The 18289-nt window shown below is 50.1% G+C and overlaps 1 protein-coding gene across 19 annotated transcripts in view; it reads right to left on the minus strand.

Moving 5' to 3' along the window:
* OBSCN (obscurin, cytoskeletal calmodulin and titin-interacting RhoGEF) overlaps positions 1–18289 on the minus strand; it is a 183397-nt gene that overhangs the window by 70061 nt on the left and 95047 nt on the right. For 12 of the 19 annotated variants that reach the window (XM_053572308.1, XM_053572310.1, XM_053572317.1 and 9 more), the window contains 15 exons: positions 17059–17322; positions 16443–16706; positions 13035–13298; positions 12407–12670; positions 11594–11857; positions 11005–11268; positions 6503–6766; positions 5743–6006; positions 5156–5419; positions 4637–4900; positions 4018–4281; positions 2864–3127; positions 1875–2147; positions 1030–1296; positions 351–623 (listed from right to left, as the gene is read on the minus strand). In XM_053572308.1, coding sequence (XP_053428283.1) covers positions 351–623; positions 1030–1296; positions 1875–2147; positions 2864–3127; positions 4018–4281; positions 4637–4900; positions 5156–5419; positions 5743–6006; positions 6503–6766; positions 11005–11268; positions 11594–11857; positions 12407–12670; positions 13035–13298; positions 16443–16706; positions 17059–17322 — 3981 coding nt within the window. The remainder of the gene's footprint in view (positions 1–350; positions 624–1029; positions 1297–1874; positions 2148–2863; positions 3128–4017; positions 4282–4636; positions 4901–5155; positions 5420–5742; positions 6007–6502; positions 6767–11004; positions 11269–11593; positions 11858–12406; positions 12671–13034; positions 13299–16442; positions 16707–17058; positions 17323–18289) is intronic. The other 7 variants (XM_053572307.1, XM_053572315.1, XM_053572316.1 and 4 more) reach the window with 7 other exon arrangements.

Genomic DNA, 18289 nt, shown 5'->3' on the forward strand with positions numbered 1-18289 from the left:
GATGATGTGTGGATGGCACCAGTTGTAGACCTAGAGGAACAGTAGATGTTCAAGGGCTGAGAGTGGGCCACAGTTGCAGTGGCCTCCTCACCAGGGGCAAGATACACCAACATTGTATAAGCCTCTGAGAAGTCCACCACCACCTGCCCCACCAGCAAGACTCAGCTGACATCCTGGGCCACCCTGAAATCATTAGCTCACAAGTCCGCCTACCCCAGGACCACCACCCCTGCAAAGGCCAGAACTCTAGATGTCTATCTCTGTCCCTCAACTGTGACTGGGCCTGGACGTTCCCACCCCTCATGCAATCATTGGGATGGCCTGCCTGTCATATGTCCACAGTTGGGTACCTCTGACGGTGAGCTGGGCAGAGGATGTGTGGCCACCCACATGGAAGGAGACAGTGCCAGCATCCTCGGGTGTCACACCTTTCAGCCAGAGCGTATGGATGCGGCCATCCTGCACAGCCACCTCTGTCACCTCGTTGCTTTGCAGTAGCAGGCCCTGAAGTCTCCACTGCACATCTGTGGCCCCGGCACGTGACACTTCACAGCTGAACTTCACATCCTCATCCACCTGTACGTCCATGTCCACCAGACCCCGAACAATGGTCACCTCAGGCTCTGTAGGGCAAGACAAGGCCCTTTGCCAGCCAGGTCAAAGCACCCAAACCAAGTACCCAAGCATGCCCTACTCCAGGAAGCATTCCTAGCCACCTTCATGTCCTCTGCTACAGTCCCTATCTGCTTCACACAGCATTTGTCTCCCTGATGTGCTGCCAAGAACAGTCCCCATCATGACACTGACTTCCTTTGTGGGCAGACCCTGAACTAAAGGCACCAGTCTTCCCAAGTTCCAAGCTCTGCAACTCAGTCTTGAACTTGGGCATGGGGGCTGTGGGCATGCAGGAAAGGACACTTAGAGCTGTGCTTGCCTCTTGGCAAAGCCCTCCACATGACCACTGCACAGGGTAGAGGGTGAGGGGGTGAGGGGGTTCTATGCAAGGGCAGGGACTGACAGGCAGCTTACCATGAACACAGAGGGTGGCTGTGCTCTGCGTATGGCCTGTGTCACAGGTGTAGTCACCCGCATCCTCTGGCTCCACACTGTGAACCAACAGCTCTGCAACAGTGCCCTCTTGTACCATCTGGTACTTGGCACAAGGAAAGAGCTGCAGGGAGCCCTTGCGCCACTCTATGCCTGTGCCAGGCCGGCTCAGCTCACAGCGCAGGTGTGCCGTGCTGCCCTCATCCACCTCCTGCACCTGCAGCTCACGGAGGAAGTGCACGGGTGCCGCTGCGGGGAAAGCATGGACATGAGGCTGGGTCCCTGAGCAGCTGTGACATGACATAGGGATGTGCTCCAGGTCCGGGGGGCCAGGAGGAGAACTACAGAGGCATAGGAGGCAGCATGGCAGGGGTGTGGAGGGCCAGAGGGGATCTTACTGGGGCAGCTATAGGGGAGAAACTGCAGAGCACAGGTAAAGAAATTAATTGAGGAACTGCCCAGGTCTAGGGGGAACCTGCTATAGGGAAGGGACAGCTATGCCAGGATGGTGGGGGTGCGACAGGGGGTGGGAAGGCTGTACCAAGGATGCAGGTATGGGATAAACAGCAGAATCTGGAGCAGATACAGGGGTCCGGGGCACCTGAACAGCGGACAGGGCAGCTTAGGCAGGGAGAGGGTAGGGGCCAGAGGATTAGGGGAGGTCAACCCTGCCTCCTTAACAGAATGTTCCCTTAGTTGGGACCTCTCCACTAAAGCTGAAGCTCTGAAGGTTAGCCCTGAGCAGTGGGATTGCTCCCTCCCTTCACTGCCACCCCTATCCCATGGCTTGCCTACATGGAGGGTGCCTAGGCCAACCTGGGACCTACCTGTAATGGTGAGGGTGGCACTGGTAGCCTGGGAGCCACAGGCACAGGTGTACTCGCCAGCATCCTCCCGCCGCAGGTCCCGCAACACCAACTCAGCTGTGCAGCCCCTCAGCCGCAGCTCCCTGCGTGGGTCTTCCCCCAGCTCCAGGCCGCCCTTGCTCCAGACCACATTGGTGGCCATGGCTGGCTCTAACAGCTCACAGCTCAGGCAGGCTATGGAGCCCTCCTCTGCCTGCAGGTTCTGAAGTGGCTCTCGGAACAGCGCCTGTGGGGCTGCAGGACAGGAAGCATTAGGTGGAGACCCTACTCTGGCACCCCATCCAGACCCCAGGGCAGCTCAATGTTCCCTCTGTCCCCCCAGGCAGAGCTGCATGCCCCCAAGACTCTAGGGAATGGCTATGTTCCCTCTGTGCCCCAAGGGCAGGGCTGCATCACCACCAGACCCCACATCCCCTTTGTCCCTCTGGGGCAGGGCCATGACCCATCTTTCCCCAAAGGGTAAGGCTGATCACCCCATAGACCCCAGAGCAAGGTCCTGACCCTTAAATCCTAAAGGGTGGCTGACTCTGTCTGACACACAAGGCCACACTGGCTATCAGGGCCAAAATCTATGGGACCCACCTCACCTCCCTCAGAGACAAACGTGAAAACAGCCAGGTAAGAGAGCTCAAAGCTCAAATAAGGGTGGTACAAAGCTGACTGGGTGGTAATGAGAGGACACAGGAGAGAATCCTGTCCCCACCACAATGACCAGCTACATGAAGTCATTTGGATAGAGAGCAGGGAAAACACCAGGCTGTGAATGATGGCTTCTCTCGCCCCAGCCTGCACGAAGGTCACAGTGCTGTGACTCAAAAGGAGACAGGACAAAGGAAAACAGTGACACTCACAGAGAAAATAAATGATCACAAGGACTGGGCACAGTCTGGCCCCAGGGCTGGACACACAATAAATGCAAATGAGTCCACAAAACCATAAGAGGTCTTTACCCTTGACACTGAGTGTGGCCGAGGTTCTCTCCTGCCCACATACACAGGAGTACTCCCCAGAATCTGCCACAGCCAGACCATGAATCTGCAGTTCACATCGTGTCCCATCCTGTCTCACACTGTATCTGTCCCCATCTCTGAGAGTCTCAGGACCCTTCCTCCACTCCACAGGGGCGGCCTTGCTCAGCTCACACTGCAGGGTGACTGTGGTGCCTTCTGTGGCCTCCTGGTTTCTCATATCTTCTATGAACCTGGGGGGCAGGGCTGGGGAGGACCAAGCAGTCATTGAGAACATCAGACTGTCTAGAGGACTCTGTGTACAGGACTTGGGCACCAGCATGGAGCCACACAAATGGCCAAAGTGTGTGAACAAGTGAATAAATGTACAGATTGTGAGAAAGCCAATGGCCCAGGAGGGACAGAGAACACAAGCAACAGATGTGACCATGAGGACATCTGACAAGGGGAAGGTAAGGTGGCAGACACTCAGAGGACTAACAAACACAGGTTACTACAGGAATTGTGCCACATTTGGAGGCAAAAGTTAGTGATGGGGAGAAAATATATAGACAACAACCAAGTCAATGTGATCAAATGTGGTCTTAACCTGACAATAAGCATGACCAAGGCCCTCTCCTGCCCAGACATGCACAAGTGCTCTCTGGCATCTGCTACACCCAGGCTACAAAGCCGCACCATTCATACATGGCCCTGTCTTGCTTCACACCGTATCTTTTCCATCTCTGAGGGTCTGGGGCCCTTTCTTCCACTCCACAGAGGCCACCTTGCTCAACTCACACTGCAGGGTGACTAGGGCCTCTTCCATGGCCTCTTTGTTTTGCAGATCCCCTGTGAACTTGGCAAGCAGGGCTGGGGTCAGAAAGACACAAGCACAATCACACCCTCAGAGCATAGAGACAGGACAAGGAAGACTCAGGATACAGAACACAACTGGACATGGACCGTGCACTGGCTGCACTAAGCATAGGCTGTGGACCATGGCTTCTCTCGGCCCAGCCTGCACAAAGGTCACAAAGCAGACAGGAACAAAGACATGGTGGATAGAGAAAACACCAGGACAATGAGATCAGAATACAAATGGGAGAGCAGAGCAGTGATGGGAAGCCACCAAACAGGCCACATATGGTCTTTACCCCTGACAGTAAGTGTGGCTGATGTCCTCTCCTGCCCACACACACATGCGTATTCCCCAGAATCTGCCACAGCCAGGCCATGGATCTGTAGCTCACATCGCGTCCCATCTCGCCTCATGCTGTATCTGTCTCCATCTCTGAGAGTCTGGGGCCCCTTCCTCCACTCCACAGGGGCTGCCTTACTCAGTTCACACCGCAGAGTGACTGTGGCCCCTTCTGTGGCCTCCTGGTTTCTCATGTCTTCTATGAACCTGGATGGCAGGGCTGTGGAGGATCAAGCAGTTCCTGAGAACAGACTGGTGGACTCTGTGTACAGGACATGGACACCCACAATGAAGCCAAACAAATTGCCAAAGGACCATGGCACGAATGAGAAAATGAATATACAGATGGAAAGAAAGCAAATGGCCCAGTAGGAATAGAGACAACAAAGGGATGGACATGACCATGAAGACATCTACTGACAAGGAAATGAGGATGGGTTAGATGTCCACAAAACCCAAGTTAGAGGGTATATGCCAATGGGGTTGCCACAGGAGTGTGCCATATTGGGAAGGTGATGACAACACAATGTGTAGACATCAAGCCATGGGTCCACTTAGACACACACAATCATTACCCCTGACGGTCAGTGTGGCCGACGTCCTCTCCTCCCCGCACATACACAAGTATTCCCCGGCATCTGCCATGGCCAGATCATGGATCTGCAGCTCACACACAGCCCCATCCAGCCTCAGGCTGTATCTGTCCCCATCTGTGAGAGTCTCAGACCCCTTTTTCCACACTACAGGGGCCATCTTGCTCAGCTCACACCTCAGTGTGGCTGTGGCCCCTTCCATGGCCTCCTTGTTTCTCAGTCTTCCTATGAAGTGGGCAGGTATGGCTGGGGAAAGACAGACAAACACAGAGAACATGAAGGCCTCTGGAGGGCCCTGGAGTTCACGACATGCCCACAGTGGCACTGGAAGGGAAGATGGCTCTACATGCTCATTCCTCTAGTTCCGGCAATAGCCCAGGAAGCTGGAAAGGATCCCATGGAGTGATGGGAAGAACATGGCAAAGTCAAGGGGAGATCACGGAATGAGGAGAAATGAACAGCAGACATTTATAATTGGAAACCCAAACAGGATTTTTTTACCTCTAACGGTCAGCGTGGCCGAAGTCTTTTCCTCCCCACACACGCATAAGTACTCCCCAGCATCTGCCATGGCCAGGCCATGGATCTGCAGCTCACATTGGGTCCCATCCTGCCTCATGCTGTATCTGTCCCCATCTCTGAGGGTCTTTGTTCCCTTCCTCCACTCCACGGGAGCCACCTTGCTCAGCTCACACCACAGAGTGGCCGTGGTCCCTTCCGTGGCCTCTTGGTTTCTCATGTCTTCTGTGAATCTGGCAGGTAGAGCTGGGGAGGATCAAGTGGTCACTGAGAACATTAGACTGGAGGACTCTGTGTACAGGAGACAGACATCAACATGGAGCCACACAAACTGCCAAAGGACCACAGCATGGTTAGGATCCAAACGGCTCAGGACAGAGATAAACATGAACATGAGGATATCTCCCACAGGAGAAGAGGAGGTAGGAGACGCCAGAGGACCTCAGATAGAGGAAACGTGCCCATAGGGTCACCACAAGAGCTATGCCACTGGGAGGCAGAAGGTGATGACACAGAGACAATGTGAAGAAAGCAAGGCACAGATCTACATGGCCACACATGATCTTTACCCTTGACAGTGAGCAGGGCTGAGGTCCTCTCCTGCCCACATATGCATGAGTACTGCCCGGCATCTGCCACAGCCAGACCATGGATCTGCAGCTCACACTTGGTCCCATCTTGCCTCAGGCTACATCTGTCTCCAGCTCTGAGGCCCTGGGGCCCCTTCCTCCACTCCACAGGGGCCACCTTGCTCAACTCACACTGTAGCATGACTGTGGCCCCTTCCATGGCCTCTTGATTCCTCAAAATCTGTATGAACTTGGCGGGCAGGGCTGGAGGTCAGAAAGACAAGTGCACAATCACACCCTTTTAGCACACAGAAGAGACAGATGTGGACAGTACACAAAAAACATAAAATCCAACTGGACATGACCCACATGTAAGATGTGCCAAGCAGTTTTGGGACTGTGGCTTCCTTCAGCCCAGGATGTATACCACATGGCCATGGCCCATTCAGGCCTCATAGGTATGTGAATGTGGTTCGCAGAGTCTCCGTAGAACTTTGAGGGACAGGATACATGAATTACAGGATGGAAGACAACACAGAATCCAACAGGAACACATGACTGCGCCCACGGTGACATAGTAGTGAGCAGCTGTAAATGCTGGCTGCTCCTTGTTTATATATGTATAACATCCTAGGAGGCTGGAAGGGATTCAATAGAGAGGCAGGAACAGGGTGACTCAGAGATGGGGAAAGAACATGGAACAAGTAGGGACACTTTGGACACCAGAACACAGTTGTGCCAAACCACGTGTGGTCTTTACCCCTGACAGTGAGTGTGGCCGAGGTCTTCTCTTGCCCACACACGCAGGAATACTCTCCGGCATCCACCATGGACAGGCCACAAATCCGCAGCTCACATGTGGTTTTGTCCTGCCGAAAGCTGTATTTGTTGCCATCTCTGAGGGTCTCGCGCCCCTTCCTCCACTCCACAGTGGCCTCCTTACTCAGCTCACACTGCAGTGTGGCCGTGGTCCCTTCTGTGGCCTCTTTGGTTTTCAGATTTTGAATAAATCGAGCAGGAAGGGCTAGAAAGGGTCACATGGACAAAAGTCATCAAGCCCTCTGGAGGATTTGAGACACATGCTCAACATTTATTTTTTTATTATTTTTGTTATTAAATCATAGCTGTGTACATTGATATAATCATGGGGCATCATTCACTAGCTTCACAGACCGTTTACCAAGTTTCACATATACCCTTGTAAGATGCACCGCTGGTGTAATCCCACCAATCCCCTTCCCTCTACCCACCTCCCCCCTCCCTCCCCTTCCTTTCCCCCTTCCCCCTATTCTTAGGTTGTAACTGGGTTATAGCTTTCATGTGAAAACCCTAAATTAGTTTCACAGTAGGGCTGAGTACATTGGGTATTTTTTTTTCCATTCTTGAGATACTTTACTAAGAAGAATATGTTCCAGCTCCATCCATGTAAACATGAAAGAGGTAAAGTCTCCATCTTTCTTTAAGGCTCATGCTCAACATTTAGGAAGAAGCTTAAGCAATGTCAAAGGAGGCAGACCAAAGAGTATCTGGCAGTGAGGTCTCCCTGCATCTCTCTGTGAGTGGCAGGTGAGTTGGGAGATACACTCCATTCTGAAGACATCTGCCCCTTGCCTTCTCTCCCTGTGACTGCATAGGAGGCAGCTCCCGGTCATGCCATTCACTGCCCCCACTGTCGTCCCTCACCCAGCGGGTACCCTTCCCCAGCAGGGCTTCCTTCCAGCATTGCCCATCCCTGGGCATACTTGGGATCATGGCACACCACCCTTGCTCACATGAGGCCCTGTCTCTTCCACCTCACATGCCTCTCCTGACCCTCTTAGACCCACACCCCCTACCCCTGCCTTGGCTCACATCACCTAGACACCAGTGGACTCCAGCTAGGGCTTCTATATCACACCTGACACTACAACCTGCCATCCTCTACTCCTTTCCTACTAGGCAGAATGAATGCTCACAAGTGATAGGTCACCTGGGCCCACCCTGGCTAGCTCTTGTTATGAGGTGACCCAAAAGTCAGATTTTGAAGCCCTAACCCCTACTACTTCAGAAAGTGACTGTTTTGGTAATAAGGCCTATAAAGACAAGATTAACATTAATCAGGCCAGGAGGGTGAATGCTGTCCACATAAGAAGAGGAGGCCAAGGCAGTGGATTGCCTGAGCTTAGGAGTTCGAGACCAGCCTGAGCAAGAGCATGACCTTGTCTCTAAAAATTAGCCAGGCATTGTGGTGGGCGCCTGTTATCCCAGCTATGTGGGAGGCTGAAGTAAGAAGATCACTTGAACCCAAGAGTTTGAGGTTGCTGTGAGCTATGACGCTATGGCACTCTACTGTAGGGCAACATCTGTCTCAAAAAAATAAATGAATTAAAAATAAAATAAAATAAAAAGATCTGAATACTATACAGAAGGACCATGAGAAGACACATGGGGAAAACAGCTGTCCGCAATCCGGGGAAAGTGGCCTCAGAAGGAGTCGACCCTGCCAACATCTGTATCTCAGATACCTAGCTTCCAGAATTGTAAAACCCCACAAATTTCTGTGTTATGGCAGCCCAAGCAAATGAATATGGATTTTGGCACCATGAGTGGGATGCTACTAAAACAATATCTGTAAATAAAGAAGTGGCTTTGAAATTGGGTAATGGGGCATAGCTTGAGATATTTTGAGATACATGCTAGAAAAGCAGAGTTTGCCATAAAGGATTATTGGTGAAAATATGCATTCTAAAAATCATCCATTTTTTAAAAATATCCACATGGTAAACAATGGCTGTGAGCCACCTCTTCTGGTCTGGCACAGTGGCGCACACTTAGAATCCAGCACTCTGGGAAGCCAAGATGGGAGGATCACTTGAGCCCAGGAGTTCGACGTTGTAGTCAACTATGATAATAACACTGTACTCTAGGTGGGGCTACAGAATGAGATTCTGTCTCAAAAAAAAGAAGGAAAGAAAGAAAGAAAGGAGGGAGGGAGGGAGGGAGGGAGGGAAGGAAGGAAGGAAGGAAGGAAGGAAGGAAGGAAGGAAGGTAGGTAGGTAGGTTCTGGTTAGTCCTCAAAGATGAGGAGATGTTATTGGAAACCAGGGAAAGGTGATCCTTCTTATAAAGGACAAAGAACCTGTTTGAATTGTATTCAAGTGTTTTATGGAAGGCAGAACTTAGAAACAATGAAATCGGACATTTACCTGAGGAGGTTTCTGTGAAAAATGTTGAAAGTGTAGCTTGGTTTCCCCGTAAAGATAATAGAAAAATATGACTGGAGAGATACAAATTCGAAAAGGAATCGTCAAGGAAAAAAAAAAGAAATCAGAACTCGAAGATTTAGAAAATCTTTAGCATATCCATATTGCAAAAAATGAGAAAGGGTGTTGTGAAGAGACCACCAAGGGTGTGGCTAGACAGCAATTTGCTAACATGATCAGGTGTATAATTTATGGATCCATTTGGCCGTCTCAGAAGAAACTGGTAATAGAAATGAGATTATCAAGGAAAGATGTGTGGAGAACCCTCTTGTGTGAGGGCTTAGACCCCCACAGATTGCATGGGGCAAGGGTTTTGAGAATTCTGTAACAGCAGAAATGCCACAAGCCTTGACTGGTTGGAACAGAACAAAGGGAGGGTGTCAGACTGCTGAGATTCCATAGGATGAGCTAATAGAACTACGTGGCTGAGAACATGTTATCCTTTAAGAAAAGACGTTTTCTTAAAATGTCCAACATTTGCAGGGATGGCCCTGTCACCAGCAAATAGAAAGACATGCCTGGAGGTAGGGCTGTCTCCTCCTCAATTTCAGAGAGCCAGACACCTCCAACCCAGGCCTGTGGGGTCAGGGCTGCAACTCCACTGAGTCCCAAAACCAGAGGATTGAGCCAAAAAGGTTAAGTCTCTAGCCTTAAATCTAATAGATTTTTTCCTTGCTTGTTTAAGACTTGCTGAAGATGATGACCTATAACTTCTTTCCCATTTTCCAGTTTCTGAATAGCAATGTCTATCCTATGCCTGTCCCTCCACTGTGCCTTGGAGCACATAACATGTCTGGTTTCATGCTGCACAGCTGAAGAATTCTGCTTCAGCACATGTCATAGTTGACATCTCCCTCACACTTTAATTAAGATGTTTAGATGAGATTTGGACCTAAAGAGCTGATGCTGAAATGGGAAAAGATTCCAGGCCATCAGGAAGAAGTAAATGTATTTGCACGTGGGAAGGTCATGAATTTGGGGAAGCCAGAGGATGGAGTGTTATGGCCTGAGTTGTATCCCCCTCAACAAAAAATAATTATTTTTCCTATGAAGTCATAATACCTAGTACCTCAGAATGTCACTGTATTTAAATAGGACATTTAAAAGCCAAAGTGAGGTTGTTAGGGTGGGCCTCAATCCAATATGACTGGTGTCCTTATTAGAAGAGATTAGGGGCTTGGCACCCATAGCACAGTGGTTACAGCGCTAGCCACATACACCCAGGGTGGTGGGTTTGAACCTGGCCCAGGCCAGCTAAACAACAACTGCAACAAAAAAGAGCCGGGCATTGTGGCAGGCACCTGTGGTCCCAGCTACTTAGGAGGCTGAGGCAAGATAATCGCTTAAGCTCAAGAGTTTGAGGTTGCTGTGAGCTGTGACACTACTGCACTCTACTGAGGGCAACATAGTGAGACTCTGTCTCAAAAAAAAAAAGAGAGAGAGAGATTAGGACACATGTGCACAGAGGAATGATGTGAAGACAGAGAAAAAGGATAACCATCTACAAGACAAGGAAACTAACCCAGCTGATACCTTGAACTTGGAATTTCAACCCCAGAAGTCTGAGAAAATAAGTCTATGTTTGAGCCACCTAGTCTGCAGTCCTTTGTTATGTCAGTCTGAGCAGATAAGAGCAGTGCTTCTTCAGAAACATGGCATGACCACAAGGCTCCATCAAACCCTCTTACCAGATTCAGGAGGGCATGGGCTGTCTGGCTACCTCCCCCCTGAACTTCCCACCTCTACTGTGCATATCCATGAAAGGACACAAGCCCTTCACCTCCAGGCCTGAGGTCCAGGAGCCTGTGCACAATCCCAGGCCCTGGAAAGATGCCAGTGGCCTGAACAGCTCTCCTGGACACTGACGCTTGTCCATTGGTGCCTGTTTTGAGCCCCAGATCCCCATGCCCCAGACTGAGCCAACCCAACACATTCTCAGTATGCCATTTGTGAAACAGATCACACACAAATTAGTGATGGAGGGAAAGATGACAATGGCATGGTCACATGTGGTATTTACCCAGGACGGTGAGGATGGCCAAGGTCTTCTCCTGCCCACACACACAGGAGTACTCCCCAGCATCTGCCACTGTCAGGCCATGGATCTGCAGCTCACATTGAGTCCCATCCTGCCTCATGCTGTATCTGTCCCCGTCTCTGAGAGTCTCTGTTCCCTTCTTCCACTCCACAGGGGCTGCCTTACTCAGCTCACACTGCAGCATGGCCATGGCCCCTTCTGTGGCCTCCTGATTTCTCATGTCTTCTATGAATCTGGCAGGCAGGGCTGGGGAGGACCAAGTGGTCACTGAGAACATTAGACTGGGGGATTCTGTGTATAGGAGACAGACACCAACACGGAGCCACACAAATTGCCAAAGGTCCACAGCATGAATAGGCAAATGAACAGAGAACACAAAGAGATAACTGTGAACATGAGGATTTCTCCCACAGGAGAAGGGGAGGTGGGAGACGCCAGAGGACCCCAGATAGAGGAAAAATGCCCATAGAGTCACCACAAGAGCTATGCCCCTGGGAGGCAGAAGGTGATGACACAGAGACAATGTGAAGAAAGCAAGGCACAGATCTACATGGCCACACATGATCTTTACCCTTGACAGTGAGCAGAGCTGAGGTCCTCTCCTGCCCACATACACACGAGTACTCTCCAGTGTCTGCCATAGACAGGCCACGGATCTGCAGCTCACACGTGGTCCTGTCCTGCCTCAGGCTATATCTGTCCCCATCTGTGAGGGTCTCGGGCCCTTTCCTCCATTCCACAGGGGCCACTTTGCTCAGCTCACATTGTAGCATGACTGTGGCCTCTTCCATGGCCTCTTTACTCTTCAGACCCTCTGTGAACTTGGCAGGCAGGGCTAAGGGTTCAGAAAGACATAGGCATAATCACACCCACTTAGCACACAGAAGAGACAGGGCATGGACACACAAAGAAGACAAAAACACAGAACCCAACTGGTAATAAGGCACATGTGAGTGTGCCAAGCAGGGTCTGGGGACTGTGGTTTTTCTCAGCCCAGGATGTACATCACATGGCCATGGCCCATTCAGGCCTCATATTTATATGAATGTGGTTGGCAGAGCCAGAGAGAATTATAAACACATGGAGAACACCATAGCATCTGTAGAACTTTGAGGGACAGGATATTACGGGATGGAAGACAACACAGAATCCAACAGGAACACGTGACTGAACTCGCTGTGGCATAAGTGTTGGGAAGTTGGCTATAAATGCTAGTTTGTCTCAGTTCATACAACAGTCCAGGAGGCTGGAAGGGATTCTATTGGATGATGGGAACAGGGTGACACAGACAGGAGGAAAAAACATGGAATGACTGAAGACAGATGGCATGAAGTCAATACTTGGACACAGAACACAGTTGTGCCTGACCACAAGTGGTCTGTACCCCTGATGGTGAGTGTGGCCGAGGTCCTCTCCTGCCCACACATGCATGAATACTCGCCAGCATCTGCCAGAGCCAGGCCCTGGATCTTCAGCTCACATATGGTCCTGTCCTGCCTCAGGCTGTATCTGTCCCCATCTGTGAGAGTCTCAGGCCCCTTCTTCCACTCCACAGGGGCTGCCTTGCTCAACTCACACTGCAGTATGGCCATGGCCCCTTCTGTGGCCTCTTGGCTTCTCAAATCTTCTGTGAATCTGGCAGGCAGGGCTGAGAAGGGCCAAGCAGCCGCTGAGAACATCAGATTGTCTGGAGGACTCTACACACAGGACACAGAAACACAAAAAGCCACACAAACTGCCAAAGGACCACAGCAGGAACAAGTAAATGAACGTATAGATGACGAGGATCAAATGGCCCCGAAGGAATAGTGAACGTGAAGGGATGGATGTGAGCATAAAGACATCTCCTGACTGAGAGAAGAGGAGATAGGAGATGTCGAGAGGACCTCAGTTACAGGACAGACACCACGAGGTCCCCCTAGCTTTATCACATTTGCTAGTAGTAGATGGTAATGCAGAGACAACATGTAGACACCAATCCACTGGTCCACAAGGCCACACATGATCTTTACCCCTGACAGTCAGCACGGCCGAGGTCTTCTCCTGTCCACACACACATGAGTACTCTCCAGTGTCTTCCAAGGCCAGGCCACAAATCTGCAGCTCACACATGGCCCCCTCCTGCTTCAGGCTGTATCTGTCCCCAGCTCTGAGGGCCTTGGGCCCCTTCCTCCACTCCACGGAGGCCGCCTTGCTCAGCTCACATTGCAGCACGGCTGTGGTCCCTTCTGTAGCCTCCTTGTTCTTCAGATCTTGAATGAATCGAGCAGGAAGGGCTAGGAAGGGTCACATGGATAGAAGCCATCAAACCCTCTGGAAGATTTAAGGAACATAAGCTGAACATCCAGGAAGGAGACAGAAACAGGAGGGCTAGAGGGACACGGGACACAGCATACCAAAGACTGACAGTAAAGCCTTCCTGGGTTCTGCCTATGAGGAGCAGGTAGCCCAGAGATTGGCCCCATTCCAGATCTCTTACCTTCTTAAAGAGCTTTTTTATTTTTCCTGGGAAGCAACAGTCTTTTCCAGCTTTTACCACATATAGAAAAATGTAATAGACAACTCCCTCATCCCTATGACCCTACAGGAGGCACCGCTCAGCCATGACTTTCCTGATCCAGTGCCATCACTCACACAGGAGGCACCCGTCCTGGGCAGGGCTTCCAGCACTCTCTCTGCTTGAACATACCTGAGCCCACTATACCAGTTGAAGTCCTCAGAGTGTAACTGTATTTTAAGTGGTGATTAAGGTAAAATGAAGTTGTCAGGGTGGGTCCTATTTCAATATGATAGTCTTTTTTTTTTTTTTTTTTTTTTTTTTTATAAAAGGAGGTGAGTAGGATGCAGTTGCAGAGGGACAGCCCCATGTGGAGAAACAGGGAGAAGATGCCACCTACAAGCCAAGGAGGAAGGCCTCAGAAGAAGCCAACCTGCCAATGCCTTGATCTTCAGACTTCTAGCCAGAAAATGACACAAACCTTTTAGTATTGGGAGTGGTATACAATTCTAACTACCTAGAAATGTAAAAGTGGCTTTGGAACTAGGTAATAGGTTGAGGCTGGATGATTGTTGAGGTACATGTTAGAAAAGGTATAGATTACCATGAGCAATCAGATCATGGAAAAATGGATATGAAAGATGCTTCTAATAGGAACTCAGGTGGAAATAAAGAACATGTTATCAGAAACTGGGGGAAAGGAGATCCCTGTAAAGTAACAAAAGAACTTGGTCAGATTGTGTTATAGTGCCTTGTGGAAGGTAGAACTGAAAACAATGAAATTTTGCACACTGATCTGAGGAGATTACTAAGAAAAGTATTGAAGGGGAAGCTTGTTTTCTTCTTACTGGTTATAGTAGAGTGTGAGAAGAGACAAATAAATTGAAGAAGGTATTACAAATCAGATAAAACGAACCAGGACTTGGAAGCTTTGGAAATTTTTTAGCCTATCCATATTGTAAAATAATGAGAAAGTATATTCTGGAGAGAACATCCAGGGTAGGGTTGGACAATTTTTATTAAAAAGAACAGGGATGAGATTTATGGATCAGATATGATGGGTTTCCTTTTAAGTAGAGGAGATTAAAATACAGACACACACAGAGGGATGACCCCACATAAGGGCACAGGGAGAAGGTGCCATTTACAAGCCACAGCGAGAGGCGTCAGAAGCCAACCTGATGACATAATCTTCAGATTTCTACTCAGAAAACTAACACAGATCTTGGTACTAGGAATGGGGTGCTACTACAACAATGACCTAAAATGTTGACTCATTTTGAAGCATGATGCTGAGTAAGCCATCTCAACAGAAGCCAGGCATAGAATGTGGTTACCGAGGAAAGCCTCTCCTCTGATGGCTTAGGCCCCCTTAGATGCACGGGAGGCCAACAAGGTTTTCGAGAAGTGTACACCAGCACAATGGTGCCAGATGGGACTGAATGGGACAGAGATGGAGTGAAATCAAGGAAGGCTGTCAGGTGTCTGGGATTCTCCAGGACGGACCTGTGATGTGATACAGATGCAAACATTTTGTGGCCCCAAAGACAACTCAGAGATCAGCAAGGCTTCCACTGCCAAAAAAGGCCCAGAGAGCCAGGCCACTTGTACCAAGGGCTGATGGAAAGAAGCCGTTTCCCAGGGCTGAGGGGATAGGATGCTGTCAGGTCTATGAGATTGGGGAAAACATCTTCCTTAGCCCAGAGGACAGAATATTGAGCCAAAAGAGGATTATCCTCCAGGCTTAAAATCCAATGAAATTTTCCCTGCTAGATTCACATTTGTGCGAGACTAATGACTCATTTTTTTCTTTCCAGTTTCTTCCTTCTTGAATAGGAATGTCTACCCTATGTTCATCCTCTAATCATGTCTTGGCAGTATATGACTTGTCTGGCTTCATTATGATTAAGATTTGGGGCTGTGAGGACAAGTGAATATATTCTGTGAGAAGGTCATAAATTTTGGGAGGCCAGAGGTAGAGTGTTAAGGTCTAAAAAGAGTCATTCCCCTCAAAATTACTATGTTAAAATCCTAACGCCTAGTGCCTCAAAATGTCACTGTATTTAAGCAGGATTTTTATTTATTTATTTATTTTGAGACAGAGCCTCAAGCCGTCGCTCTGGGTAGAGTGCTGTAGCATCACAGTTCACAGTAACCTCCAACTCCTGGGCTCAAGCGATTCTCCTGCCTCTGCCTGCCCAGTAGCTGGGACTACAGGCACCTGCCACAATGCCAGGGTTTTTTTTGGTTGCAGCCATCCTTGTTGTTTGGCGGGCCTGGGCTGGATTCGAACCCACCAGCTCAGGTATGTGTGGCTGGCACCTTAGCTGCTTGAGCCACAGGCGCCAAGCCTAAGTAGGATTTTTAAAACCCAAAATGAGATTGTCTGAGTGGGCCCCAATCCAGTATGATTGGTGTCCTCATCAAAAGAGATTAGGACATTCATATGCACACAAAGGGAGGACCACGTGAAGACACAAGAAGAAGATGGCTGTCTACAAGACAAAGAGCAAAGGCTCAGGAGACACTAACCCTGACAAACCTTGATCTTGGAATTTCAGCCTCCGGAATTCTGAGAAAATAAAACTATTGTTTTTTGAGCCACCTAGTCTGCAGTACTTTGTTCTGTCAGCCTGAGCAGATGAAGACTGTACCTCTAGAAAACTCTGGGGAACAGGATACGACAGGATGGAAAGCAAGATTCAGAATCCCACAAAACAACCTATCTGGACCACAGTGGCATGTCGGGTGTAGACACTGGTTTCTCCTGGTTCCTAAAATAGCCCCTAAGGCTGGAAGGGATTCTGTGCAGTGATGGAACAGAGTGACACAGACATGGGAGAGAACGTGCAGTGACTGGACACAGTATGAAGCCAACATGTGGACACCAGAACATGGCTGTTTTGACACCTGTGCTGTTTACCCTTTACAATGAGTGTGGCTGAGGTCCTCTCCTGCCCACAAATACACGAGTACTCTCCAGCATCCGCCACAGCCAGGTCATGGAACTGCAGCTCACATTGGGTCCCGTCCTGCCTCATGCTGTATCTGTCCCCATCTCTGAGAGTCTCGGGCCCCTTCCTCCACTCCACAGGGGCTGCCTTGCTCAGCTCACACTGCAAGGTGACTGTGGCCCCTTCTGTGGCCTCCTGGTTCCTCATGTCTTCTATGAACCTGGGGGACAGGGCTGGGGAGGACCAAGCAATCACTGAGAACAATGGACAGTCTGGGGGACTCTGTACAGGACACGGACACCCACATGGAGCCACACAAACTGCCAAAGGACCACAGCATGAGTGAGGAAATGTACATATGGTGAGAAAGCAAATGGCCCAGGAGGAACAGAACACAAGGGATGGACATGAACATGATGACGTCTGACAAGGAGGGGAAGTCAGAGACATCGGAGGACCCCAGTTAAGACAGATAATCATAAGTTGACATAGGAGTTGTGCCACATTTGGAGGCACAAGTTGGTGATTGAGAGATAATGTGTAGACACTAAGCCATGGGTCCACATGGTCACACGTAATCTTTACCCCTGACAGTGAGCGTGGCTGAGGTCCTCTCCTGCCCACACATACACGAGTACTCTCCGGTGTCTTCCATGGACAGGCCACAGATCTGCAGCTCACATGTGGTCCTGTCCTGCCTCAGGCTGTATCTGTCCCCGTCTCTGAGGATCTTGGGCCCCTTCCTCCACTCCACAGGAGCCCCCTTGCTCAGTTCACACCGCAGTGTGGCCATAGCCCCTTCTGCAGCCTCTTCATTCTTCAGACCCTCTGTGAATTTGGCAGGCAGGGCTGGGAGGTCAGAAAAACAGACATAACCACACTCTCTGAGTGCACAGAAGAGATAAGATATGGACAACACAGAGAAGACACAGTACCCAACTGGACGCATGCCACATGCAGGGTGTGCTAAACAGGATGTGGACTGTGGTTTCCCCGGTCCAGCCTATTAACATCACGCTTGTAGCCTCTTCTGTGGCATCCTTGAGCCTTTGTACGAGTCGGCTGGCTGGGCATGAGGTTCTTTGGAGAAAAGTGTGGGCCATTCATTCAACAAGGAAACACTCTGGAATAAACTAGTAATAAAAGCATGGACACCAGGACACATGGGTGGGGAATCAGCATGCTCAGAGCAGAGAACAGATCAGTCCAGCACATATGGGGGAGGGACATGGAGGAGCTGGGATGTTCAGTGAGGACCCCAGGATGAGGACACATATACAGAAATGGCCACAGGACCCACAGAATGTATGGGCAGCGGATGGATATCCCCTTCTATGTCCCCACCAGGCTCAGACTGTATCTATCACCAGATCCGAAGGCTCAGACCTGGCCTGGGGGCTCAGCTGACACCATGCCACAGCCCTAGCCCTGTTCTGTGCCTCCCCATTCCACAGCTGTTTTGTGATCTTGACACCTGGCGGAAGGAGACATGGACAAAAAATCTCCCGCTAGGTCATGCCAGCTTGTACTTCTCATCGATTCCTGCTGCTCCTGAGGCCAGAGCTCAGGATGCGTGGCAACACCCCAATATGCAGGAACACTCTGCTAGGCATTCTCTAGAGGGGAGTCCACATGTGGCCCAGGTAGGGAGCGCAGAACCCCAAGGCCTTCTCAGGACTCACCCACTCCTGGCAGCAGCTGTCTCTGGCAGCTGGTCCCCTCAGGTCTTCTGCTTTTCAGCCACTGGTCTAGCTTCCCCCACCCCATGGTATCTGTGTCTTTCACAGCGTGGCAGTCACAAGATAGGGCTTAGACT

This window comes from Nycticebus coucang, chromosome 20, assembly GCF_027406575.1.
Source record: "Nycticebus coucang isolate mNycCou1 chromosome 20, mNycCou1.pri, whole genome shotgun sequence".
Classification (NCBI taxonomy): Eukaryota; Metazoa; Chordata; class Mammalia; order Primates; family Lorisidae; genus Nycticebus; species Nycticebus coucang.